Source organism: Amphibalanus amphitrite, unplaced genomic scaffold (assembly GCF_019059575.1).
Source record: "Amphibalanus amphitrite isolate SeventyFive unplaced genomic scaffold, NRLGWU_Aamphi_draft 000286F_arrow, whole genome shotgun sequence".
Classification (NCBI taxonomy): Eukaryota; Metazoa; Arthropoda; class Thecostraca; order Balanomorpha; family Balanidae; genus Amphibalanus; species Amphibalanus amphitrite.
This window is the reverse complement of record NW_024881781.1, coordinates 619,024-646,790: the sequence shown is the minus strand read 5'-3', so window position 1 is coordinate 646,790 and position 27,767 is coordinate 619,024. Positions and strand designations below refer to the sequence as shown.

Below are 27,767 nucleotides of genomic sequence, written 5' to 3'. Positions count from 1 at the left end.
CCCGTGGAGCCAACGTGGGAGCCCTCAAAGGATGTCGTGAGGGGCCCTGGAGCCAATAATGGGGCCCACAGAGGCCGTCGTGAGGGCTCTCAGAGTCAGATGCCGCCCAAAAAGTCGCTGTGTGTGCCGAGAGACCGGCATGGGGAGCACCCAACCGTACTGGACTCTCAATAGTCCCAGATCGGCTTTTGTCTCTCATCACAAGTATGTAATAAATGATTTGACGGGCTGCTTGAAGGACAGTCTACGGATTTGGGGGGGGGGCGTCTTTCCCCATCAGGACAGGGGGCATCTTACCCCAAGGTACCGAAGCAACATTAAATCAGTACAATTTGTTAGCCATAAAACTACACCCTGAAACAAACTGTTCAGGACACAGTACACGCATGTTAATGTATCACGACTATAGCAAGGGACTCAAAAATTATCTACCTTCTTTGATATTTACAATGTTTTGACACCAAAATATTTTTTGAAAGCAGCAAATAAAAAACATGCAATCACGTCCAGCCAGCCGTTGCCCAACTGAGCTTCGCAAATTTTTGTGCAGTCAACAAGGCAGGCTTCCGCTTTACGCTAAGAACATAAATTTCCAGGTTCGATTCTTTGTTTCGCCGCTAGAGGGGGTGGGGCGTCTTTCCCACCCTGGGCATCTTACCCCACTCTCCCCTACGTTTCGCCTTGGTGGGTCTCAATGACTAATCGTGTCTGACCGAACACCTAGTGTTCGCGCAGATTTCAACACAATGATTTGATGTTCCTTGTAGGAACGAAATGACGTGCACACAGCGAGGTAAATGACAGTGGTTGCTGTTATGTGGCAAGGGTCATTGTTGTTCAGCATGTATAGGGAGGCCATTCGCTTCATCCTTCCTGGATTGCAATAAAATGATTTATCTTCGACCACCTTGTCTGTACTTCCTTAGTACTTGGAACTTACAAGATTGCCAGCACGTTTCTCTACGGTCCAGTCCATATCAGAATTAAATAGTCTCCCATAGACCGATCAATATGATTACATACCTTGATTGATACCCTTATGATTAATTGATTACATATGATTAATACCCTTACATACCATACCTTGATCCGCGATTTTTTCCGCTATTCCCGATCGCGCAAAAAGTGCCCCAAACCCCCATTGACTTAACATGGGGAAAATGGAATCGCACGTGCCACGTGCCACGAGGTTTTAAGCGAGTAGCGACCGATGCCATCAGGTAGATCGCCCCCGGGAGCCCATACCCTGAACTTTTTACGGAAATTGAGCGATTCGTTTAGGCCCCGGTCAAGATGTCTCGATTCGCGGCCAGACTTGCAAAACATAGTATATATAAAAGCTTAGAATGGCTTATTTAGAAGATTGAAAAAGGTCGACCCTTTTGACTTTAAGGATGCTCTTTGGTGCTGAGTTGCTGTCAATTGCTAATCACCACCCCTCTTGTGCCGTCAGGTTGTGATCGTGGGGAACGGCGCCGTGGGCAAGTCGAGCATGATCCAGCGCTACTGCCGCGGCACCTTCACCAAGGAGTACAAGAAAACCATCGGTGTCGACTTCCTGGAAAGAATGATCGAGTGAGTACAGAAGGCTACGCCACGAACACGAGCTAATGGCTGCATGGCAACGGTTGGGAAGTCACACTATGCAACATTATTCCAAGGGTGTTTCCTTTCGCATAAGGATGCCAACTATCTTCCAACTTTCATAGCACGTTGGTATAGCAATTTTTAGCGCTTTCTGGCCAAAGTTGCATAAGCAACCTTTTTTAGAATTATCTTTCGCACTATATCGAACATCCCAAATTATACCAACTTTCCGGCCACTTGTTTTTAACAAAGGCTCTCACAGACAAAGCAGCCGGCTTATATCCCATTTACGACGAAAATACAGCTATAAACGTTTGCTAATCCGACCGGAACATTGAATGCCGGAGATATTAAACACTCGAGCAGCCGATCCGATCTGCAGAGCACATCTGCATGGAGGTCACCTCGCCGGTACGAGTCACCGCACTACCGCTGACCTCACTCGACCTTGAACAGCAGGCGACGACACTGCCCGCGGGGTCAGCCGTGAGCTGCTAACTCGGGACATTGAATACCGTCCAATGCTTCGACCTCCTCACCAGCTCAAACGAAATACTCCAGCTCATGGCTGTATAATGTTTCATTTGCATGTGGGCTTTACCAGCTCTCAGAACAGAAAGGCCGGCGACCCGACCAGCACAGAATTGGACATTTGCATAGCAGTTGCCTCGGAGACGGAAAACTGGGAACGTCTGAATGTATTATCCTGAGCTTTTACGTTTGTTCTTACTGCGGCGATCCGCTATTTCTTGGGATTGTTACTGACGTTCATTATACGGTTAAGACGAGGTTACACTGAATTGCCGGGGAGGTCGCCGTGTTGTATGGAAATGGACACGGTTCGACAGCTTCAACTTTTGTACCTAGACACTCTTTTAGGTATTCATGGATATGGATTGAATGTCTCGCTTCGTCGTGACCTGTGAACTTCGTGTCATCTCATCTTTTTTTATTACCGTTCCTAGTCCAGTAAACGCCTCTCTCTCTCTCTCTCTCTCTCTCTCTCTCTCTCTCTCTCTCTCTCTCTCTCTCTCTCTCTCTCTCTCTCTCTCTCTCTCACTCCATCTCTTCGTCTTTTCTTTGTTTCTTTCTCCTCCCTATTCGTCACTCACTTTTTTGCCTGGATTTTTCGTTAGTTAGGTCGCTCTCTTCTCTGCTTCTTCTATGCCCAATAGAAGAAACAGAGAAGAGTTAGGCACTTGTTGGCTTCATATTTCTATTAGGCGCTTTTCTATTAAAGAAGAATGCTTAAACGATAATCTTGCAACTTTTTTTGCAACTTAGCATCTGCATCGCATAACCTTGAGGTGTGAACTCGGTCCATGGAGCACTACGCCGTTCAACCGTGAAGAGCTGACGTCGTGTACCCTGTCCCTCTCCCTTCGGTCCCTCCTCCTCCCGCTCTCCCCTCCCCTCCCTGTCCCAAGTGATGCGAGACGCTGGGTTTTATTGCTGTGAGTAGCACGGCCTGGGGCTATGGCGCGGACGAGGGACGGAGGGAACAGGCCTTTTGACCGCTGACCGTGGCCACCGTTTATGGCGGGTCGCGCTGGGGAAGTACGAGTAGGTACAGGTAGCGGGATCTACGCTGTTCGCACGGCTTCCAGATGAGGTCAGGGTCCCGAGACAGCGCGAACTCAGCTGGGTGGAGGCTGGAGTCTGAGCTAGAGTCATTTAACAATTGTAAGCCGTATACAAAGGCGAACTTGAACTTTAAAGGTTAACACATCATAAAAAGGCATTAAAGTTTTATCCATGGTTAGCATTTTCTAGAGGCTGAAACAACAGTGGTATAAATATCAACATTGGACTGCCTTGATTTAATCGCTAAGCATGTTTCAAGCTAAGTTTGCAACCATTCTGGCGATCAAATAAAAAAGACGATCCCAAAAGCCTAAGCAGACCAGTTCCTTGCGAACTAAAAAAAAAAAAAAAACGGGCTGTGAAGTGAGCGCCGATCAGTGCCGGTATTCCCTCGCTCCAGTAATTGGTGACCAGCTGGAACCGTAAACACAGATAAGCATCAGCGCCGGCCGACGAGGAGGCTATATATACCCGGGGAGCTGATGTAAGGCCGGACAGAGCTGTCAGTTTTCCCACCGACGGTTTTATGCTTACGGTGACAATGAACGTGAGCTGTTCGGTGGTAACTTATTACTTGACTTTTCGGAACGAAGAACAGCATTGTAGGATAAACGTATCGAAATATACATAACGTTGTACGTTATTCGTTTCGTGCGTGCAATGTCCATGCCGTTGAAAGATACAGGTGACCAATGCCTGGTGAAAGTAAGCGATATCAAATATATAACATTTCTTTTTTTAATTAATAATACGGGACTTATTGTAAATGCGGAATAAATTGGTCAATGGACGTCTGTTTTTTTTTTAATACAACTTGTATGGAAATCGGTAAATGATTTATGACTTACGTCTGGTATGGCATGTCAAATGATCTTTTCCGGTTGAATTACTCAAGAAGTTCCCCCTCGTATATATTTGGGTCATGGACAGTTCAAGTTGCAGTGGATAATTGCACAGAAGTCTTTAAATGTTCGTTACGGAGCACAATTATGTTTAGTCTCGCAACCGGCTGACACGTTGATAAACAGGTGACACCAAAGTAAAGCATATGTATAAACGAACGATATTGTTGTGCTATTGCTTGATGAAATGGGTAGGACCGGGAATTGAGCTTCTTCCTTTTTTATAAGATAGACACCTTCTGGTCTGTGTTATGAGGTTATCGGTGGAGCCAACAAATAACAAAATGTACTTACTTTTATTGACGTTTCGGTTTCAAACCGAAGGCACAAGGAATTTGGAAACGCCCACCCAAGAGCAGATCAAACCAAGGTGAAACAGTGAAACAGAACAAGCCAGATAGGCACATCAGCATCCCTAATTTCAGAGGGGTCGACACCATTGCTCAAAACCTGGAAAAGACAGGAATACGAGTCGTAATAACCACAGGAAAGAAGAGCGGCGAAATTATCAGAAGTAAACCAACGACCGGCAACGTAGAAAAGATCAGCGTAGTTTACCAAATACCATGTGGGGGGTGTCATAAGAAATACATAGGGGAGACGGGAAGGGGGCTCAAAACTCGCCTGACAGAGCACAAAAGAGATATACGGGACCATCGATTGAGTAACGCCATGGTTCTACACATGGAAGAGTCTGACCATTTACCAAGGTGGGATGGGGCTTCAGTTTTGCGGGAATGCGCTAGCAGCAGGTGGAGCCAATATTGGCTCCACCGATAACCTCATAACACAAATATGTCCCTAAATAATCAGCACCTTCTGGTCTCCAGCATAAGTGAAAATATCACTTGGTTACAGTTTGTGAACAGGAATGAAACATAAAGTAACGGCTGTGGTCAAAGGACATTTTGATTTCAGCACAGTGCTTTCGTTTTACTTTCAGTATTAAATTTAACTTAAGGTAATTGGCAATGAAAATGATAATTCACAATTGACATAATCCTTTTCTTGTTACATTTTATTGCCCTGGTGCAGCGGTGACTTTACCAAAATTCGATTCCACATGAGAGCAGCCCTTTTTCCCACGTTGATAAAAGCAATAAACATTTCATTCTCGAGTCCAGTTTTTATCCGACGGCTGATCAATGTCTCTGATAGTGGCAGTTCATACCATTAGTGCCACGTGAAGCGGTCGTCTACAGCAATGAAAGTAGCCGCCAATTAGGGGGCGAGAAGTGATCTACGACCTTGCAAACCGGTTATGTTTCGGTTCGGTGCGTCTTTCTGTGCATATAAAAATAAAACCTAATAATTCATTTTTATGTGTTGTGTAATTGTCACCGTTCGACTGAACACAGTCGTGTGCTCAATTGCAGAAAAATCGACTTGAAAAGCGTTCTTGAAATGCAATCCAAGCTTGGGATTATGTCCATTGTGCAATAAAATGCGTCAGCCTCATTACAACGGTATTGTGGCCGGCATGTACGCAAGGTCTTACAAACGCTCTCTGCCGCTGTATAATTTGACTCACTGTTAGTCCAAACCCCCCTCGACCATTCCAAGCGCACAAACTACCTATCCTCCTTCCTCGATGACCCCGTGCGACTGACTTGCGGGCGCGGCCTCTCCCCTGTGCAGACCTCACATTCTCCCTTCTATGCAGGATGTGCACGATGACGCGGTGTGGCTGATGACTCCCTCTCTCAGTGCGGAGTTCACATAATGTCGTTTCCCACAGGGTGTACGACGACCCAATGCGTCTGATGACCCCCTCCCCACAGTGTTAAACTCTCAATCCCCGTCTCCACAGTGTGTACGACGATGATCCGGTGCGGCTGATGTGTGACGCTGTGTGATGCTGTGCCTTTCCCCACAGAGTGTACGACGACCCGGTGCGGCTGATGTGTGACGCTGTGTGATGTGATGTGATGTGTGATGCTCTGCCTTTCCCCCACAGAGTGTACGACGACCCGGTGCGGCTGATGCTCTGGGACACCGCCGGCCAGGAGGAGTTTGACGCCATCACTAAGGCTTACTACCGCGGTGCGCAGGCGTGCGTGCTCACCTTTTCAACGGTAGACCGCGCCTCCTTCCAGGCCGTCCGGCACTGGAAGAAAAAGGTCAATGCGAATACGGTATATGTAGATGTTTCGATAGTGGTACGCTATGTTCAGAGCCATTGAAACCCATGCAGTTACACATAGTCACATGTAGCAGAGTCAGCGGGGGCTGCCAAGGCGGGGCATATGCCATTCTTCAGATTAATGAAAAATATGTGTGGTCGTTAAATGATAAAAAATAAGACCTAATCGTATATAACGAGCATCTCGTAGATACTGCGCTCATGGCCCGACAGCCATGAAGCAAACACCTCCAGCTTTGTCATGCGCCACATCCTCCACTCACTGCCTCATTTTGTCTTCCCTCCCCGCCTGCCACACACGCCGCTTGGCTAATGGTACGAAATGGCCGAAAATTGCCTCCCACCGCAGTCATTAATGGATCGGTCATTTCTGTCGACCCGGGCCGGGCTGATACCTCAGTCACAGTGCACTGACTAGGGCTGTCGCTGGGAACGGCACGCACTATCGGGAACGCGCACATGATTAGGAGGCATTGTTCAGACGATGATTGACATGCTAAAAGGCGCATGGGTTGTTGGTTAGCACAGAGGGCATTCACCATTAGGATTCGATTAGGGAAATAGACGTTTATTTATCATGAGCTTACCACATTTTATAAAGCACCAAGAATGCAACATTTGTGATTTTTTATCATTGTACGTGGTATTATCGTTTACGTGGTATTGTTAAGTGTTACGATATTGATTTCATCAGACCCTTTCACCTGCTCATTCCAAATCTCCCATCAGCACGTTTGCAGCTGATTATTTACTGATTGCAGTCTTGGCTCAGGTCCATCTATCATACGCTGTAGGGGCCGAATGGCGGGGACAATTAGCTATCATGATTTCTCGTTCCCAGCCGTCCCGAGAGGAGGAATTTCTTTCAACTGTCATGGCGGACACCGATCATTTCTGGATCTGCAGAGATCGCTAACGATCTGTGACGAATGATCGAGTCATCATTTGCGGATAACGGCGGCTGAATAGATCGACTAGTGATGCAAGCCCAAGGACAAGAATACGCGCTCACTGGCCAACTAGCCACACTCAACTTATTTCGTGAATCATATTTTACTCAAACGTCTCATTTACAGTCAAATAAAAAGACAACTATTAATACAATTAAACATAGAACGAAATGTATCCCCAATAACAACCACAGCTACTGTTGCCTCCTCTCAGGATGCCGTAACCTGCTGCCCCGTCCAGTCATGGTCAGATGACCCCTATAACCGACGGTGACCTGTTGATAAACCCCTACTGAGCAATATGTCACTGTCCCGGACGGAAATAATAGCCATCGCGCCGTGTCCTGACCTTCCTGACCCTGCCGGACGAATGCTGGTGACCCTTCGCTGTGTCAACCGTCGTCGAGTGGCCAAGGGGTCATTGGTTGACCACTGTCGGGTCAGAGCTGTGTCATCGTCAAATTGATCGGATTGGTCACTTGCAGCAATGACTGCTGCGTTGTCCTCGATTGGAAATAAATGTCAGCGGGTGGTTTGCTGTGGGAAGACGCGCCAACCGTACGCCATGTCCTTGGTAGATTCATACACAGTTACACACTGACCCTCTGTATATCCAACGATAGGTATACCGCTGTGAGTTGGCCCGGTGCCAGGACAACAAACGCCCGCTGAGCCCCACGATTGAATTCGGATCGCGCGGTCGAACACTTACCATGTTTGGGTCGCTTTCTTTTCGATCGGTCTGTTCTGGTGGTGTTCTGTGGCTTTTGGGAAACCGCGAGGCATTCAATCATACTGGGCTTGCAAGAGACGATGTAAGAAAAGTCACCAGACAAGGCTGTGGTTTACTTGAGCGATGTCAATGACGCCTCTGTTTCAGCGAATCGATCCATCATATTTGGACGGAGTCAAAATAGAATGTGCGTTTCTATTGAATGACTGCTTGAAAAGGGATATACCAGGAGCGATAAGGAAAAGTAGGAATAGAGAGTGAGACCGGAAAGCGAAAATAACTGCTCCATCACTTTATCTCATTGTAATCCCCTTGCAGCTCGCTCAGTGCAATGACCTGACGTGACCTCGTTCCGTTCTCAGGTGGAGGACGAATGCGGCTCGATTCCCATGGTGCTCGTGCAGAACAAAATCGACCTGATCGACCGGGCCACCATTGATGCGTGAGTGTATGCTGAGCATTCTAGCGCCACTATCCTGTGCCATTCCTGCCGTGGATTTCGGTGAATGGTGATTTCAACGCTGCGGTATGGCAGTAACCCGTGATTTCAGTCGAGTGGTTGTGTCATGACGGCATTGTTATATTCGATGCCCTCGATAGTTGCAACGCAAAAACGATTTTCGCTTGCTCAACTGCATTAGCGTGTTGATGTCCCGTAGTGACAATCTACGCTTGACTCTAATTGCAAGCGCCGTAGCTGAAAACACAACACGGGCTCATCGGCATCTCATGACCGATCAATCGACCGTCATGCATCGTTGACGGCTTGCGATTTTTATCCATGAATGCAAAGGGAGCTTAGATTAAGCAATAAGCACCGACGTTGAGACTGCCACCGACAGAGGCTACAACGCCGAGCAATGTTTGAGACTGGGGACTGAAAGACTGAACTGCAATAACTGCAACTTCTGGAGACCTACCGACAGTGTTAATAAGCGGACTGGAGACTGCAACTACCGACAACGACAATAACCGCAGACGGCAACTACCGACTATGACAATCATGACAATAACCAGGCTACAACTACTGACAATGACAATAACTGGAGACTGCAACTACTGACAATGACAATAACTGGAGACTGCAACTACTGACAATGACAATAACTGGAGATTGCAACTACTGACAATGACAATAACTGGAGACTGCAACTACTGACAATGACAATAATTGGAGACTGCAACTACTGACAATGACAATAACTTGAGACTGCAACTACTAACAACGACAATAACTGGAGACTGCAACTACTGATAATGACAACAACTGGAGACTGCAACTACTGCTAATGACAATAACTGGAGACTGCAACTATCGAAAATGACAATAACCAGAGACTACAACTACCGACTATGACAATAACCGGAGACTGCAACTATTGACTATGATAACCAGAGACTGCAACTATCGACTATGACAATAACCAGAGACTACAACTACCGACTATGACAATAACCGGAGACTGCAACTATTGACTATGATAACCAGAGACTGCAACTATCGACTATGACAATAACCAGAGACTGCAACTATCGACTATATAATAACCATAGACTGCGATTAACGACTTGCTATCGACGCCAATCGGAGACTGCAACTATCGACAGTGACAATAGCCGGAGACTGAACTAACGACAATGACCGTAACCAGAGACTGCAACAGTGGACAATAGGCATGGAGACTGCAACGACCGACAATGTCACTAATCGGAGACTGCAACGACTGACTATGGTTACTACCAGAGGCTGCACCAACCAAAGACAGTAGTCTGAGACTCAAATGACCGGCTATGACAGTAACCAGACTGGAACGATAGATATAAAAATAATCAGACATTTGGGCTAACGCTAACGCAAAGATGTATGCTGTAAAGTAAAGATGTATGCACTATACGTCGTATTTCACGTTTCCGTTTTTCCTATCTTTGACTTTCTAACTTAACGAAGTACTAATAAAAATTACAAGCCCTTGTAACTAATCCCCGATCCCTCTCTCCACCCTCAGGGAGGAGGCGGAGGCGCTGGCGCGCGAGCTGAAGGTGCGCCTGTACCGTACCTCCGTCAAGGAGGACCTCAACGTTAGCCAGGTGTTCACATACCTGGCCGAGCGCTACCTGGCAGAGATGAGGAGCTGGGAGGAGGAGGAATTCGACCCGCCCCGACCCGTCATCACCACCAGTGAGTGAAACATAGTGACGTCTTTTGGTGGTCAATGGCGTCACTGGAGTATAATGGTTTGAGGATAACTGTATAATATGAGCTAACTCCTGCGCCTCTATCGTTTTTATACCATAAAAAAACTAGGGCATGTCATATGTAGCTAATACGTTTCCCAGCTGTGCACGTCTGTAAACCTTTCAAACCCCTTGTTTTTATTACTCCCGATGTCTCTATAACACCTGGGCGGCCCACACCACCGTCGGTATTTGTCCCATCCTGTCCGGTGCCGTGTCGATGTCGGCTTCTATCGGGTGTTCATTTACCACACTCACATGCCGCCTCGTGTCCGCTCGGCCGCCAAAGAACGGGAATGACACAGCGTATAGATGGGACGATGCCCAGCTATGTGGCGGCGCCTGCAAAGGACACGGACGGGAAATACCGTGGAGGAGGTGTTGTGTTCGGTTGGAAATGTGGATCTAGGAATGTTTCCACGTTGTTTTTGGTTGGTGCTGTACCTGAATGAGGCGTTTGAATGGACCGGGTTGTAGCCTGGAAAGGATAAAATTTAGAAGAAGACAATTACTTTCATTTTTCCTCCCAGTTCGTTGTTGAATGTGTTTTACATTTTAAAACGGTTCTTTTTCATTTTCAGGCATATTCGCTTCGCCCGGTTACAAGTTCCATGGCAAGCCGGGCTATTACGACACTGGCATTATTTCTCTGCACCCGACTGGCAAAAGGCGTTTCCAAAAGAAGAAACACCTGTGGAAGAATCTCTGCGTTACGTAGTGCCGAGCCGACGCCTGAGAGCGGGTGGTAGTGGTTTAGAGACCGCCATGGACGAAATATTGGACGGTGCCTTGACTAGGCTTCCATGGATACCTACTGCTATAAATGTTAGCGTGGATTTGGTGTGTGAATAGCGTCGCAAGTACGTTTCCGAACATATTGTGAGTGTGAGATTGTTAGTGCGCCGTACAGAAACTACCGTGCAAGCGACTCTACCGTGACATGAGCATCCACGTCCCGTGACTCGTGAGTGCGCCGGCCGCTGGGCAACAGAACTCGCGCTGTTGCGAATCGCCCGACCGAGACGGCACGGCCCGGGCCTGCCGGCAGCCGCCCGACCACCAAGGTCATCGCTGGCCGCACGGGACCGGCGCGAAACCGGTCGGCGGGGCAGCGGCCGTCCTCTGCCCACGGTTTGGCCGAGCAACAGAGCCAGCGCCGCTACAAACAAGTTATGTCCATCTAATATCATAAGCACGGCTTCTGAAGATGAGAGGTTGTGCTTAGTGTTATCTGATGCATGCGTGATTGCGATTTATGTGGATTTTGGAATGGCGATGTGCTGGTGGCCTCAGAACAGATGGAACAGCGCCACCTGCTGGTTACAAAAAGAATTACGAGTTTTTGTAATTCACAATAGGTGACAGCAGGAGTGGCGGCGGGTCCCTGCTCTGCTCGGCATCTTGTGCCGATGTGAATGAGTGTGACGGGAGCTGTGATGTTTCGTCAAAACTGACGACAGCTCCCACATTTGTGATAAATAATGCATGTTTTTGCTACGTGCCTATGTGCCATGTAACCACGCGTGGGTCGTCCCACTGCCTATAGGTATGCTCAACATTGTACCCGAGGTCTAACGAGATATCCTCGTCGTAAATAAAAGCCAGTAACACAAGCGTGAAACAAAATGGGCAAATACGGTCCACTAGGTGCCTAGCACACACTTGAAACCTGAGTCATTACCACTAAGAATTGAAAAGTCCCTACATTCGAACCTAAACGAAACTTCACCGCACTTCTGCATATCTATATTTTAAGAAACACAATGACCATGCAATACACTATATAACATCCTCACAATCCAACGACTATTAAAAAACACACCACCCCAGCATACCTCGCATCCATCCTCACTTCACACACAGCCCCGACGGCACCAAAGTCTGGTATGAGACCACCAGTCACCACTGGTGCGGCTCCCACTTTCCGTCGTCGTGCCATTTGACCTCTGGTTCGCGGTGCGACCAGTCCTTCTTGCCCTCCTGCCAGCCCCGCGGCGGGGCGCTCTCGTAGTCGAAGGTGACGCCACCGTCCTTCCCCGCCAGCTGGGCCTCCAGGTCCACGTGCTCCCTGTGGAGTACAACAGCAGAGTGAGTGGCATGCTAAAGAAGGATGTGAACTAAAGCGAGGGTTGACATTTCAAGTAAAGGCAGAGGTTGTAATCAAAGCATTAGAACCGTGGTGACAACTCACTGATTCGATTCGGGTGATCACACCAATCTGTCATTCAGAAGCAATCAAGATCGCCAGTACGATAAGCAACGAATGATCGCGAATGTCTCCAGATACTTGCCAATTGCCATTCAAAACATTAAAAGCGCAGCTTCATTAAAATAAGCACCTAGTTTCAAAATCATTTTACGACATCAAAATGTGCTTCCCTGTGTAGTAATGAATAATGCACCATCTCAGTTTCCGTCCCCGTGCCCCTCTCAACCCCCAGCGGTACGACGCACGCACCTGTACTCCGTTCCCATGACCAGTTTGCCGGTGATGGGGTCCCTGTTGTCGCCGTAACGGTACACCGTCTTCAGCAGCTGGAACTTGACCTTGCCGAGGGCGTCGTCGGGCATCTGTTCGATGAGCACGGTGTCTCCGGCGCGGCACTGGTGCTGTGGGTCCCGCACGTCCAGTGTGGTGTTCTCCGGGAAAAACTGGCACCGAACACAGGTTAAATAAGATGAACAACAGTGCTATAGCAAAATGATAGAGTTATGTGATATCTGATGGCAAATAAATGCAATAAAATCCAATATTATCAACAAAAGTACAAAATAACAGCAATAGATGCTAGACAAAAAGGGGGAATGTAGGATGAAGACAAAGTCACTAAACAACCAAGGCTCTAAAACATCAAAATATGAAGAAAGAGGACAAATATGAAGAGTCCAAGTTTAAAAAAAACTTAATATAATTAATACTGATGCCTAGTTTCCTTATCTCTAGCTGAAAGATATCTGCAACAGAATAAAATTGCAGCCTAAAAGCCCAGAGATCAATGGTTATCCAACACTAATGGTGGAGCTGGCAGGTGCTTCCAATCTTTCTATTACAAACTTTGAAATCAACTAAAAGTTCTAACAAGACAACTGAACTGACAACTGCAGCAAGAAGCAAAGAAACAAATGAAATCAAGAAGCCTATGCTTTTAGGGTAAAGAGCATAGAAATAAATGTAACAGCATCAGAATCAGATCCCACTCTAACCTTAACTAGGCAGCAAATTTACACCAGCCAGCACATTCCAAGCTTAACATTTCTACTGCAGTTCTATTGCTGAATTTTGTATTGCAAGATTTCTAAATTTCTATTTAGGTGTGTGCATTTGTGAAAATACAACTGCAATAAGACCACTTATTACAACACATCTAGCAGCATTTTCCTGCATCATTTTCTCGGACAACACAGACAGTGTGCGAGCACATCAACATGGCACCACTGCAGTCAATCCACTAGGTATGCAATACCAATACCAATACACAGTAGGTACACACTGGTAGTCGGCAGAGAGGACGAGTCCCAAAGAGATGAGTGGACTTGAAGAAAATATCATGTTTCATATTTTAGTGTGTGCTTAGTAGAAGTGGGAACGAATATTAAAAATAAGGCAACTTACAAACATTAAAAATTAGACAACTTAGTACTTACCGCATTCAGTATTTCGTCTCTCTTCAGGGTTCGAACCGTGACTTTGGCTAAGCCCTCAACATTTGAAGGTAGACATTGACCGAGGTACATTGTTAATCGTCTTGCGGCCATATTAACAGCTTAAAACAAAAATATGTTGTCTAATGAACCACTTGTCTGATAAATTTCAGGGATTTTTTTTGCGAAGCAAACTCTACTACAGCTTTAAAATGTCTGAAGAGCGTTATTATTGAAACGGTTAGGATATGGTAGTATTGCTAGGAAAACTATGTTAGGCCATGAAAATGCATTGAAACCTCCCTTCATCAAGATAAATTTTTAGAGAAACTGGTTCGTAACGTAACTGTGAACATTGATCTAAAACAAAAAAAAGCTTTGGGATTTATGTTTTAACCAATGTTATCAAGTAAAACGGTGAGTTCTTAAAAAAATAAAATGGACTTTCACCATAGATATAAAGACTAGATAGGGCACCCCCATGTCGGGAGCGACTCGCGAATACGTAGCAGCGGCCGCCATGTTGGTGAGGGCGAGAATCTGCGGCGCTGTGTAAACACTATGGGAGGAGGGGGGTGTTTGGGACAGATTTTGTGGTATTTTTCGACCGAAAAGTGTTAATCTTTTTTACCTATGGCATTCTTTGGAATGAGTAGATTGTGAAACAAGGGCAGAAACATGTGTATTTATAGTAATGTAATTACATCAGCCCTAGACATATAGCCCTGAAGACGCTGATAAAGGATATGCGGCACCGAAGGTAGATGCAATTGGCATGCTAATTTAAGATTAAATTCGTTTCCCATTATGGCTACCATACTTTATATCTATGTATGCAGTATGCAATGGACAATGATCGATAATAAGTGCAATTTTAGCCCTCACCCGTTCGTAGTTTGTCAGCGTCTTACGAGTAGGGGAAGCCAGGGTGAACGGAGTGAACTCCAGCCGTTCGCCCCTCGACGGAGCAAGAACGGAAAAAATAGGTATGCTGTCCGCGATGTGAGTAAACCAGTGATACCAAATTTCAGGGTACTAGGTCAACGGGTGAACTCAGAGGTCAGGTCAAACACTGGAAATCGAACCAGTAAAGTCACTGGAGTTTGAGATCTTTCGCTATAAAATCGACCAAAACGCGTGAACTGTCGGCGAAATGGGTTACATCATTCCCAATCAACCTCATCTCGAAATCTAGCGAACCGGGTCACATAAGGTCATACAAGGTCAGCGACCTTAGATGACCTCGGATGGCCTTGACACATGGCGGGTCATGTGAAGTGTATTTATGGGCGCCGATCTCGAATCCCGTGTCAATCTTACTTTAAAAAAATGATTTGCGGGCACAAATCCGCAAACATAATTAAGGATTACGAATAAAATGAGCAAGATGCTCCGAAAACTGCCCATATGAAGCGCAGCCTTGACCTCGAGGCAAATGCACGTTATCTAGACATCAACACTAAAAAAAAAAACGCATGTAAAATGCATAAACATGCACTAGAAGGCAAGGAAATTCAACCGGATGCGGCAAATCGCAAAATCCGCTTATTTAAGCCGAACATGACCTGACCCGAGCTCCGATGACCCATTCCTCACTTTGAATCAATCCGCGCCCCCTACAGGCACCGACATCGCCCTTGCAGACAGCACCGACGATAGTCGCACAGGCACGTGGCGAGCTAGTGTAACTGTAGCCGCGCCTTCAGCCACGAACACCAGTTTGTGCCGGATCAGCCAGCCACGGAGCAGAGACGGCCGGCAACGAATCGGCAATTAACAATGCTATATATCGACACGGTCACAAGAGGCGAGGCGTTAACCCAGCGCCCACTGCATTGGTCGCCAGTGGACCCACTCAGTCACTAAGCAATCATCGACAAAATACGTCTTTTATCGGCCAGACATTGATCTGTTCATTAATATGAAGTGTCCATCCAAATCCACGCTATCCGCCACACAGCAGCTATCGACGGTAGATACCCACTCCAGCGGCAGCTGGCCGCGACTCACTGACACCGGCTAGAGACAGCTGACCGCTGAAATCACCAACACTTCGGCAGGGTATGAGCGGGTCTCAGTCAGATCCCAGGCATGTAACCCGTCCCCACCTTAGCTCATCTGGCAGAGATGATGAAGAGGTGGTAAAGCTGTGTCATGTCGTCCGGCTGGATGTCGCTCACCAGGGCCTCCTGACAGGTGCTACAGCTGACAGAGTCGAGCGCCTTCTTCACCACGAACCCTGCGATGTAGGTGACGATGTTGCCCACCAGACGACAGCCCAGGCTGGAAGTCGTGCTCCGTGATGATGTGGAGTGCCGTGGCACCGTTGTCTGAGGTGGTGGAGGCCGAGGTAGTAAGGCTGGCTCCCCGGCCGCTGGTCGTGTGACCGACTGCCAGGATGCTGGTCGGGTCGAGGGCTGCCACTTTCCCTGTGCTGCCGGGCCGGACGCCGCAGCGGTGGAGCAGGTGCCGGAATATCCCGCAGAACTGTGCGGCACTGGGGTTGTTCCAGCCACCTGGAAGGTTCGATTAGTATCAATAAAATATGGCTAATAGTGTTTAGTGTTAACATACGCCAGGCACAAGTGTTGTATTTGTTGTTAACACATTGTTGACACACACGCACACGCACACACACCCCCCCCCCCCCCACACACACACACACACACACACATGTTGGCAATGGTAAAGCAGTCTCCGGGCATTTGGTAATAATTTTTTGCACTTATTCTGGTTTTAGTGACTGATGGGCCTTTACCCACGCATGACTGGAGGGTGGGGCTCTACAGAGCCCCTCTCCTGTTTTCTGCAATAAAATATTTACATTTATATATTGAAAAAAAATTAAAATATATATTTGTTGCAATATTTCTAAACCACTAGACGTGTCAATACGAAACTTGCAGTACCTTCGGCTGCATCAATCTGAAACATTTTATAGAAATAAAAATTGTTAGCTACCATAGGTCGGCCGTAAATGACGTCAGAGTGATCAGTGAAGTCATATTCTGCCAATTTTGATGCAATAAATTGAACTACAGCAATCGCTCTCGGTGACAGATAACCTGTAACAATATAAAAAATCAAGAGTCTGTAGCTTTTACTTGCCAATGCAGGGTGATCTCTTGACTCTTGAGCCTCATCCCTGGTTTGTCAGCAATCAAATCCTGCACATCTATTTGGCATCTTGATTCTTGAGAGACTGAGAGGCAAATTTCAATTTCAAAAGATACTAGTCTTTAAAGCTGAAACATATTAACAGTTAGTCAGATCAAAACAAGGCCTGTAGCATACAAGTGTAGGATACTGGATTTGCACACAGTACACACTACAAAATACACATATCAAACAGTGAGATTACAGTCATGGAAAAGCATCAGGTTTTTAAAATAATAGTTTACACAGACTTAAATACAAGAATTTAAATGAGCTTCAAATAAAATGAGAAGTGGAGTGAAGTACCTAACAAATAAGGGTATCCATAAATCTGGTGCCACCGTCGGCACATATAAGGTTGGTAGGTTGTAGGTGGGTAGGTTGTAGGTATGGAGGTTGTATGTAGGTTGAGGTTTGTAGGTTGTAGGTTAGTTAGGTTAGTAGGTAAGGTTAGGTCAAGTAAGATTATGATTTTTATCTTCCTTGGACTTCATATTTACTTGTTAGCACTTAGCATTGATGGTAACGCCAGATTTACTAATACCCTATTTACTGATACTGATAACAGGTGAGCCAAAAGAGCATGAAGTGTAGTTTAAGCTTTACAATGTGAAAACTAATTAGGTAATGACAATCTGAGTTTAGGTGCTCCAACTAACGCACATTTTTACGTCACCCCTGTGCTGTTCATTATTGGGATCAAATGTGCGACACGGTTCACTGGTGCAGATATCACGACGTCTGGCATTTTCACTATCTATCAGCTCTGGTTGAGGGGGTTTATATCGCCTTTATAAGGTTTATATAGCCTTGGTTGAGGGTGAGCGTGGTATGCCACTGCACTCTGAACCCAGAGCGGATAAGAGCCCCCGAGGCATCTGGCATAGTGCATGGATTTTTCGTTTGGCACTGAACTACTATTTAATACTAACTGATGACATTAAGTAAAGTACTTATTTAAAACCTATAATCATAAAACCTTCTTACTTCATAAATATTGTCCATTGAAGGCAACAGTAGAAAGTGAGCAGGCAAAGCAAGTGTAGGTAATGAGTCTGCTTTCCGCTGCCAATGTTCTGGTACCTATCTAGGTAAGCTTTCTTTGTGAAAAATCATATGACTGATGCTCTATCCATGCAAGAATAATTAAAGGATTGTGGTGTGCACAAAAAAAACATGGGAACTGAATTAAATCTAAAACAGGCATGCCAAGCAAATCTACCTTTGGTGCCGCCTATTCTTCATCAGCGTCAACAGTGCAACATGTCTAAGGCTAACGTAGCCAAATTACAATAGATAAGCATATTTCAGCACTTGTTCCACAATCTACACATTCCAAAGAATGCCGTGAGCAAAAAAGATTAGCACTTTTCGGTCGAAAAATACCACAAAATCAGTCTCAAATACCCCCCTCCTCCCGTAGTGTTTACACAACGCCGCAGATTCCCGCCCTCACAAACATGGCGGCCAGTCGCACGCACTAAAATACTGCCAATGTCCCATCTAGTCTTTTATATCTATGACTTTCACAACACTCTTTTTTCCCTTTATGTGAAAGCTACCAAATAGCTTATGCAAGCCAAAAGATAAACAATCCCGTCAGCACCGAGTCCGCGTCGTGTATAGAGGTCCATCCGGAATTGGTGCCTCAATTTCAATTTCAATTCGGGGACCGTTGCAGTTGCTGTTGGTTGCTGTTGCTCTTCAGTCACCTTTTCTCAAGGACGTCTCTTTTCTTGAGGGCAAGTTGTGAGAGTCGTCTGATCTTTGTCGCCTCTTGATTGCCTGAATCAAGCCTGAATCATCATTGATCTTGTTTGGATTGTTTTGCCAGTTTCGGTAAGTTGAGATAAAATTCACAGCATTTCATACAATTTTTACTGCTGTCTGTTTTGACTTTCGCCTGCTGATCATGAAGCTAGACTAGAGCTTTTGCGATTTTCTTAGCCATAGCCCTTTTAAGGTTCTCATTTTTGGCTTTTGTAATAATCTGCTGAATGACACTTTCCTGTAAAACTTTGGTAGCATTTTAAGCATTTGAAGTTCACACTGAACCTACATTATCACTGAACCTGTGCTGTAGAGACCTCAGTTGATAACATTTTACAGTACTCAACTAGGGTGCAGTGCATAATAGAGCCAGATCAGAAAAATCCAAACTCTATGCCAGTCGCCAGATGCCTCAGGGACTCTCATGCTCTGAACTTTGGCACACAATTTTGCACTGATGTTTTGCCATGATTTGTGGCAAAATTTACCTTTTTGTCCATTTAAGCTCATACCCAGCCAGCAAAATTGGTATGAACTGTATCTTGATCTGGCTTTACTCTGGCTAGTTCCGGCACCTTACTATGGTTAAAGTACATACAAGGTCTGGAGCTCTACTGGAGCTGACACAGGATCCCAGAGCTCGCCCGCACGGCACCACAGCCAGACTTAAGCAGCATCAGCCATGCCGTATCTCAATCGTACTTCAGCCACAGTAAGCCAGAGCAGCTAAGAGACAGCTGGACCTGGGTGTGGCAGCACAGTAGCAGGAAGCCGGACTTGAGCCGGAGTTGGTGGTCTGAAACCACACCCACTCGGGAGCGTTACGGCAAAGTCTGGCTGGCCAGAATAGAGCCATATCGACCCGAACCCCCTGTTCCGACGGCGTTCCATTTACACCGGCCAAAATCTGGCCAGTCGGAGTTGCCGGGGCAAAACGGACTTAAGCCAAACCTGGGTAATTGCTGGCTGGGTACACATGCTGATGTAGAGTACTGATCTACTTTGCCTGACCATCATTATTTGTATTTCATTCACCCAGTTGTGACCGAGGTATGGCTGGTTCACAGAGCAGCGATGCTGAAGGTGGCAGTGATTGGGGCCGGAGCCGCCGGGCTGGTGGCTGCCCGCCTGCTGTCTGCCGAGCCTGCCGTGTTCGCGCCGCCCGTGGTGTTTGAGCAGGCGGCTACCATCGGTGGAACCTGGGTCTACACAGACCAGGTCGGAAAGGATCGCCATGGGCTGCCCATCCACTCCAGCATGTACCGAAACCTTCGGTGAGTATGGTGTGCCCACAGTGCCTTCAGGATGGATTCGTATTGAATTATGAGGTGGCTTCCTGACTCAGCCTGTGGCCTGTGAATTGGAATAGGGATGAGGTTATTGCTATGTATGATGTTCAATTCGGAGATAAGTGATGAGGATATTCCGTGATTTAATTCATCATGGCTTTTACGTAGCTATGTCCTTGGTAAGAAGCACGTAAGAAGCATCTCTTTTTGTGCCATTCGATCCTTTACAATGCTTACAATTACGTAATGCCTACATGCTGTGCTGCCCCAGTTCCTTCACTGTCAGCTGTATTATTACAGTTGTTACCCTGACCCTTTGCAGAACGAATTTGCCCAAAGAGGTAATGGGCTTTCCAGATTTTCCATTCAAGGAAACAAGCTACAACGGGAAGTCGTTTATTTTCCACGAAGAAGTGCTCGACTACCTGCGCAGCTATGCGTCTGAGTTCAACTTGGAACGATTCATTTCGGTAAGTTTGACTTTCAAACATTTATCTGCGAGGTATAACATCAGAAAGTAATATGAATCGTTAATTTGCTGGCATAACTTGCTTTATTGGATATACCGTGAACTGTTTCCCAGGTCGCTAACATCGTTTTGTTTCTTTGGTCTTTGTAAATAAGCTGTTGGATCTGACACAGTCAAAAGTTCAAGTGCCAGTGATTTTGATGGTTTTTAAGTTCATTTGTGAATATCGTATTACCCTAGCTCCCACGTTTTTACGGTGAAACCGATAAGTGAACCCGCTAAGCTTTTTTTCTTGAATTGTTAGTTCCGATTGCATGTTAGCCCAAGGGCCTGCAAAAAGAGTAACAGATAAACCTAAAGCCTTTTTCTATGCCAGTGTAGCTAAGTCACACGTTGTCAACACCAAGATTCTTACAGGTCAACACCTCGTTTTTGTTTGCGTTGCGCTCAGCTAGGGCGTCTAGCTAATGGCATCAGACACAAATGTAATGAAGTATGTGATTGGTTGTGGATATTTCTATAAAGTAGCCTCTTCTGTATCCTTGTAATGAGTATATAGTACATGCCTAATTGATAACGACGCTGTACTGTACTGTACTGGTGGTAGTCGTAAATTAATACGTCCTAGCTGCTGGTGAAGTGAACGTTTCTTTCTTGACCACATAGCGCCATGCGTTGAGTGGCATATAAAATCATGTCGCGAAAAAAGCTTTCGATGGCTATTTTAAGGCTTTTCGCAAATGCGTCATTACATTTGACCAGAGGCCAACCGTTTGTCATTCGAAGGGCAAAAGACGTAAAATTGAACGATATGCGGATGTGATATATGTACCGTAAGGTGGGGCTATTTGAGACAGTGGGGCTATTTGAGACAGTATTTAAAATTGCTATAAAATAAAAACCACTTAAAACGTATGCTTAATGTTTTGCTCAGGCGATTTACTGCTCGATCCCACACCTCCCTGAGCAAAAATATCACACAAAAATCAAACGATCTTCATTTTAAAGCGATTTTAAATACTGTCTCAAATAGCCCCACTGTCTCAAATAGCCCCACTTTACGGTACTATAAGACGTGCCAAAGCTGCCGGTGCTGAGATATTCGCGAAAAAGGAAAACATTACAGAGAAACAAACATACCCCCAATGCCACGACGCGGTTAAAAAGGTAAGGGTAACCTTCCACCAGATGATTCACCAAAGGCCTGAAGAAACAGGCATAAACTCGGTGGACTAAACTCTCTTGTACTCAAACAGACTCAGTAAAACATGTATGCTCTTATCTCGAGTACCTCTTCAGAACAGCAAGTCATTGATTCATATGCCTTGCTTCTCATAGCTGAGACTTGAGTTGGTGCTATTGCTGGTAGCTTTTTGTTCGTTCTTTGTTTTTCCACGAGTGAGATGAGACTGTTGCGGCTTATATAACGCTGAGCAATATTACTAACGTTTTTAGAAGTCGACAGCGTCGTTGAAAAGCGGCGTTTCCCATTGATAACTGCAAGTTGTTGCGAAATCAGATACAGGAAATCCTCTGCGACTTGCGAGTCATCTGAATTGGACTTTGACCTGGCCGCTGCGTATACAATGCGTAGTAAGTTTGCGTCGTGATTCGGGCTGGAATCTTTTGTCAGAAGCCACTCACCCCACTTGATTACTTTGTTGCCTCTCAGTATTTTGTCTTATTTCTATGCGTATCGCGGCGAATTTCATCAGCTTTTATTTCGGTTCACACCTCGCCGCACCGTGCTAGTAAGGTGCGTTTCGAGTGACCTCAGCTAAGCTGCTTTTTATGCACTTGTTGTCGACCGGGGGGCATGGCTCTTATGTCCGCATCGCTGGCCCGATAAGGTGATATGAGATACCACGTTGCGTATATCGTACCTGGGCACACGTGTGCGAGAGCGTGCGAATCGCGGTATTCTTACTCATCTGAATGAAATGGATATGTGAACTGGTGCTGCTTTCACATGTGTTGAGTCACGATTCTCGGCATTGTGGATACCCTAGATGTTACTATCCAGAACGTTCATGAACAGATGCATCTGCATAGCACCATTGCCCTGCAGCTTAAATTGAGAAGCAACTTGGGAAGTTGGGATGACATTAGCAGTGACGTTTGCTCTTTTCGGCTACACTTTCATTAAAACATAGACCGATGCGAGATAAGAACAACAATTGTAAAGTCATTAAATGACATGTTGACTTCAAGCTTCAAGTAGATCGAAGTGAAACTTTTTTGATTCCACTGGTCTCGTTTTTATTCTCAATTCAGTAACATTTTTTCATTTATTCTTTAATTTCTCTCTGCTGGCAATCAGAGGCGTCAGTTGGCAGCTCAAAACAAAAAAATACTCTTTCTCCTACCATGTCTCTTTCTCACTCACTCACTCTCACACTACCCCGTCCCTCACTCTTCCCCAGTTCGAGACACGTGTGGAGCAGGTGACCCCTCTGAGCGTGGGTGACCCTCGCTCGGGATGGAGTATCACCACTCGTAACCTGACCACGGGCGCGGCCGAAAACCGACACTTTGACGCGCTGCTGGTGTGCAACGGGTGAGTTGCCGCAGAAGGGAGGAGTAGAACCTGCCGGAGTTCAGAAGCCAGTGTGTCCCACCTGTGCCGAAATTCATGCATCTGAATATCGGACATTACTTCGCTCATTTCCTGCATTAAGGAGACTTAATTTTCAGTTTTTTCTTAATGCACTTTACGAACTAATGTTCAGAGCTGCCGCACGAATACATTGCAGAATGTAAGCAAATACTGTAAGGCCTGAACATAACCATCGTACTTTACTGATAACATTTGATACGCACTATGTCGTGATAAAATTATCACGTCGGAAGACAGGTGTAACCTGCTGTTTTCCGGTTTCCAGTCACTACTCGGTTCCGGCCGTGCCCAACATACCGGGACTGAAGGAGTTCCAGGGAGAGGTACTACATAGTCACGACTACCGCTTCCCGGAGCCGTACACAGGTGATATGTCATCAGTAGAGAGGTGTAGAGACACTGGTCAGCTGCTACCGCGTTTATTAGAGCCCTGTACCTGTACCAATACGGGCGTAGAGATTGCAATCCCGGAACGTTTTGCCAATCCCGGGATCCCGAAAGTTTTTATTTCGGGATCCCGGGATCCCGGTCTTGTCACTAAATGTCGTAAGAGTGATTTCCTACGGACATATTTTGCGTCTTTTAGCTTACCACAAAAAAGAGGCAACCAAAAGCCATCCTTAGACCATGTCATTTGCATTAAAAACGATTGAATTTGCAAAGAAAACGTTTCGATTTGATTAGCATAAGTATTTATTCCCAATTGGCCTTTATAAAACTGTGCGTCGACCAGTACGTTTACTAGACGGGTTCCAGCACATCCACGCCTCACTCACTCTTCGTCTGCGCTACTCGTAGTTAGCGCGACAGTTTTAAGCCATTGCTGGTCTGTCTGCCTACTTAAAAACTCGCAAGCAGTGTACGCCAAATTTGGCAGCTCCCTATTTCACAATGTTTTCAAGGCGTCGCTTGGTCACTTCACCTCCTTCCGGTTCCGCTTTCATCACTAATGTCTCTCAGAATTTGCTCGAAAGTCGCTTTGAGAGCAGAGTCACTGACTGGGAGAGCTCCAAGTCCACTCTACTGTCTTCAACGTCTGAATCAGTGAGCTCTGCCGTCACTTGCGTGACATCTGTGACATTTTTCTGCGACACGAGCTCAAAGACTTGTCTTGATGACCTCTTTTGTTCCGGCCACGGACAGGCAAGTCAGAATCGCTGAACGATCTGTGATCCTGCCTAAAGATGTTGCAGCGCTGATACTGCAATTTTTTTGGCGTTCGGGATCCTTTTTCGTACGTATTTAAGCGGCTTAACCGCTGTGGGTGATACCCGGGAGCTACAACACGGTCGATTGTGGACGACCAATACGGGGTGCCAGCTAAATAGTTTATCTGCTTTATGTCACGCAGCACCATGCAGAGTGCAAACAAGACTCGTGCAGCGGCTGCATTCTGTTTATGGTGAAAAACTGTTTTTTTCGGGATCCCGGGATTGGCGGAATTTCGGGATCGGGATCGGGATTAAAATCCCGCCGAGATCCCGGGATCCCGATCCCGGGATTGCAATCTCTATACGGGCGGTATCAGAAGCCGATGACAGGTGTAGTACACTCACTACCGCGTACATGAGCACTTCTTGGGCGGCTAGCAGCCATTCGACTTAGTTTAGTTTAGTTTATTTAAGTCATCGTCGACGGGGACACCCCATTTAAAGACGAAGTCCTACCTATAATAATACAACACAAAACAATGACAAAATCATTAAAATCACGAAGAGCAGCTGCACATTTAGCGGCTTCCCACATAGTCAACGACACATCTCCTGAATATGCTAAAACCGCTTGGGTTATGCAATTCGATCACCGACGTCTTTATGCCGCTCTTTAGCTACTGGCTAACCACTCACAAGCGTGTTTGTTTACTGTTTATATCATCACGTTTTCAGCGTTTGCGCCTGTTTGCCAGCTTGAACCTTTGTTGTCTTGTTTCTCTAGGAAAGAAGATGATTCTGCTGGGAGGCCGGGCGTCGGGAATCGACATCTCCATGGAGGTCTCCAAAGTGGCCAAACAGGTGAGCAGAAATGTTGTCGATTCAATTCCCAAACGGCTAAGAGGATGAACTAGGAATCGTTCCTAATCTTTTAAAGAAATCAAGGGGTAGTATTTTAGCCTGTGAATATGAATTTCGGCTGTGTAATTCACGAATATCATTCTGGTTTGCCTAGAATTTGTTCGGCTTAGAACTTAAACCAGCTAATGCAGAATCCTTCAATTATGTTTTGCTTACTTATTTGTAACATTTCTCTTCCTCGCCGTCTCTGTCTCTCTCTCTCTCTGTCTCTGTCTCTGTCTCTGTCTCTGTCTTTGTCTCTGTCCCTCTCTCTCTCTCTCTCTCTCTCTCTCTCTCTCTCTCTCTCTCTCTCTCTCTCTCTCCATCTCTATCTCTATCTCTATCTCTATCTCTATCTCTATCTCTATCTCTATCTCTATCTCTATCTCTATCTCTATCTCTATCTCTATCTCTATCTCTATCTCTTCTCTTCTCTTCTCTTCTCTTCTCTTCTCTTCTCTCTCTCTCTCTCTCTCTCTCTCTCTCTCTCTCTCTCTCTCTCTCTCTCTCTCTCTCTCTCTCTCTCTCTTCTCTCTCCATCTCCCTCCCTCCCTCCCCTCTCTTCTGACCACCCTCTCCCGTCGTCAGGTGTACCTGGCGCACAACCAGCCGCCGTTCCCTGCCACGCTGCCCGACAACATGCGCCAAACGGTGGGTATTGAGCGGATGGACGGCAGTGAGGCCGTGCTGCTGGACGGCTCCAGGGTCGAGGTCGATGTACTCATGTTCTGCACAGGTGAGTTGGGGGTTGGGAAACGAGAAGTGGATGGGTAACGGTCGCTTTGGTCTGGAAGGGGCTAGGGACAGTGCTGGAAATGAGGCCGCTTTCTGGTCCCGGCGTTTTATTCTCCTCCCGGGTTAATCCCGTCCAGCTGCAACGCTTAGCCTTTCGGGACCCACTCAGGGTCGCGGTTGTTTTCGCCGCTCGCCCCAGTCGAGATGCAAAGTTAATAGTCACACGAAACTTATCCAGAAAGCGGCCTCATTTCCAGCACTGGTTAGGGATGCCGGGAGTTTTGAACTATTTTAGATGAAGTAATGTGCTAGGCGACGTCCTATATTATTGTTAAGTACAACGTCAACTACGAGGTTGTGTTCCTGCGTTCCAGTTTACGATACTTAGTTTGTGTTTCCATTTCAGGTTACGAGGTTGTGTTTCAATTCCAGGGTACTAGTTTGTCTTCCCGTTCCGTGTTCCAGGTTACGAGTTACCGTTTCCCTGTTCCAGGTTACGAGTTTGTGTTTCCTTTCCTGTCGCCGGAGTGCGGTGTGTCAGTGGTGGACCGCCAGGTTCGGCCGCTCTACAAACACCTGGTGCACACCGAGTACCCGCGCATGGCGTTCGTCGGCCTGCCCACGGTCGTCCTGCCGTTCCCGCTGTTCCACAAACAGGTCAGTCGGGGGATCACAGACCTTCGACAGTAGACATGCTAGTGTGACTTACCCATCTATGATCTACATGAATGAATCGATTAGCCCGAGGGTTCCTGCTGTTTTGGAGTCAGATTTGTGTAAGTAACGTTTCCCGACTACTATCTGGGTACAAACTTGTTTTTTTTCGGTCGTGTAAGCATACCAATAAAGTTATGGAGACTGTGCCCTTTGTGACACAATTAGGTTAGTGTGGCTCGATAACCCTGCCACAAAAAGCTAGTGTTGTCCTTTCACACATGCTCGTCAAACAGGTAAGAAAAAACCTTATCGTCTTTTATTTGCCCGTCCCTCCTCTCCACCAATTGCAGTTTTTCCTAGGCAGTTGACGCCCCTTTTTCATCCCTCCATCAGGTTCAGTTTTTCCTGGCCAGTCTGACGGGGCGGCTGCAGCTACCTTCCCGTGCCGAGATGACTGAGGACACTGTGCGGGACCTACAGCGTCGCCTCGAGATGGGTATGCCGCGGCGCTACGCTCACTTCCTCGGCCCCCTTCAGTGGGAGTACTTTGACGAGCTAGCGGCCATGTCTGGCACGGCGCCGATGCCACCGGCTGTCAGGGAGCTCTATGACGAGGTCCACGTGCAGAGGTGTCACAACCTCTCCGGCTACAAGGACAAGGCGTTCAGGATCACCGGGCCCGACTCGTTTGTTGAGGTGACAGATGAGGTGATGAATGATTTGTATAGTAAGCTCTGAAAGAGGGGGTGGCTGTTAGAGATTACGGAATAAGCTCGGCTCTCAAAGAAGGGATGAATGTAAGTTGTTGGAAAGGAAAGATGAATGCTAGCTTTAATGGAAGGGTGTTTTAAGTTGTTGGAGATTGAGAGGAACTGCTAGTTCCGAGCGATGGGCTGACAAAGTTCTCTGTGGAATGGGATGGATGCTAGCTAGAGTGGGGAGCTGTTACACTCAGACAGGACGGGGTTACACGATGCACTGTTGGTGGCGCGCTGTGAGGATGATTGAATGAAGAATTGGCTGCATTGTGGTGGCCGGTGGGTGCATTTTAACAAAGGGGGGCATTTCAAGCACTGCTACATTATCAAAAGGGACTGATCGCACTCCAGCTGGGATAGGTACTGTGCTTGATCCACGCAAGCAAGCCTCCTGGTTTTGTTTTGCGGCATTCAGGGACAAAGAAGGCTCTTGCCAAGTAAGCCAGATAGCGATCGCTCAGTTTTTTTTTTTCCATAGCCAAGTTCTGC

At 46.5% G+C, this 27,767-nt stretch overlaps 3 protein-coding genes across 3 annotated transcripts in view; 2 read left to right on the top strand and 1 right to left on the bottom strand.

Moving 5' to 3' along the window:
- Positions 1–11,747, top strand: part of LOC122387449 (ras-related protein Rab-23-like) — a 32,579-nt gene extending 20,832 nt beyond the window's left edge. Inside the window, exons 3-7 of the mRNA XM_043377643.1 lie at positions 1,454–1,575; positions 6,031–6,193; positions 8,262–8,341; positions 9,906–10,078; positions 10,716–11,747. Of these exons, the coding sequence (XP_043233578.1) occupies positions 1,454–1,575; positions 6,031–6,193; positions 8,262–8,341; positions 9,906–10,078; positions 10,716–10,852 (675 nt within the window). The 3' untranslated portion in view covers positions 10,853–11,747. The remainder of the gene's footprint in view (positions 1–1,453; positions 1,576–6,030; positions 6,194–8,261; positions 8,342–9,905; positions 10,079–10,715) is intronic.
- A 151-nt stretch (positions 11,748–11,898) lies between these two features.
- LOC122387410 (28S ribosomal protein S17, mitochondrial-like) lies at positions 11,899–18,362 on the bottom strand. Its single transcript, XM_043377579.1, has 5 exons — positions 18,155–18,362; positions 16,881–17,021; positions 13,780–16,292; positions 12,593–12,786; positions 11,899–12,202 (listed from the first exon to the last, which is right to left on the bottom strand). The coding sequence occupies exons 3-5, from the start codon at positions 13,888–13,890 to the stop codon at positions 12,034–12,036; spliced, it is 474 nt and encodes a 157-aa protein (XP_043233514.1). The 5' UTR covers positions 13,891–16,292; positions 16,881–17,021; positions 18,155–18,362; the 3' UTR covers positions 11,899–12,033.
- A 120-nt stretch (positions 18,363–18,482) lies between these two features.
- LOC122387409 (flavin-containing monooxygenase FMO GS-OX-like 2) lies at positions 18,483–27,693 on the top strand. Its single transcript, XM_043377576.1, has 9 exons — positions 18,483–18,771; positions 19,770–19,976; positions 20,314–20,461; positions 22,884–23,017; positions 23,343–23,443; positions 25,013–25,089; positions 25,717–25,864; positions 26,357–26,520; positions 26,914–27,693. Exons 2-9 carry the CDS (start codon positions 19,777–19,779, stop codon positions 27,256–27,258), a joined length of 1,317 nt encoding a protein of 438 aa, XP_043233511.1. The 5' UTR covers positions 18,483–18,771; positions 19,770–19,776; the 3' UTR covers positions 27,259–27,693.
- The last annotated feature ends 74 nt before the right edge of the window (positions 27,694–27,767 follow it).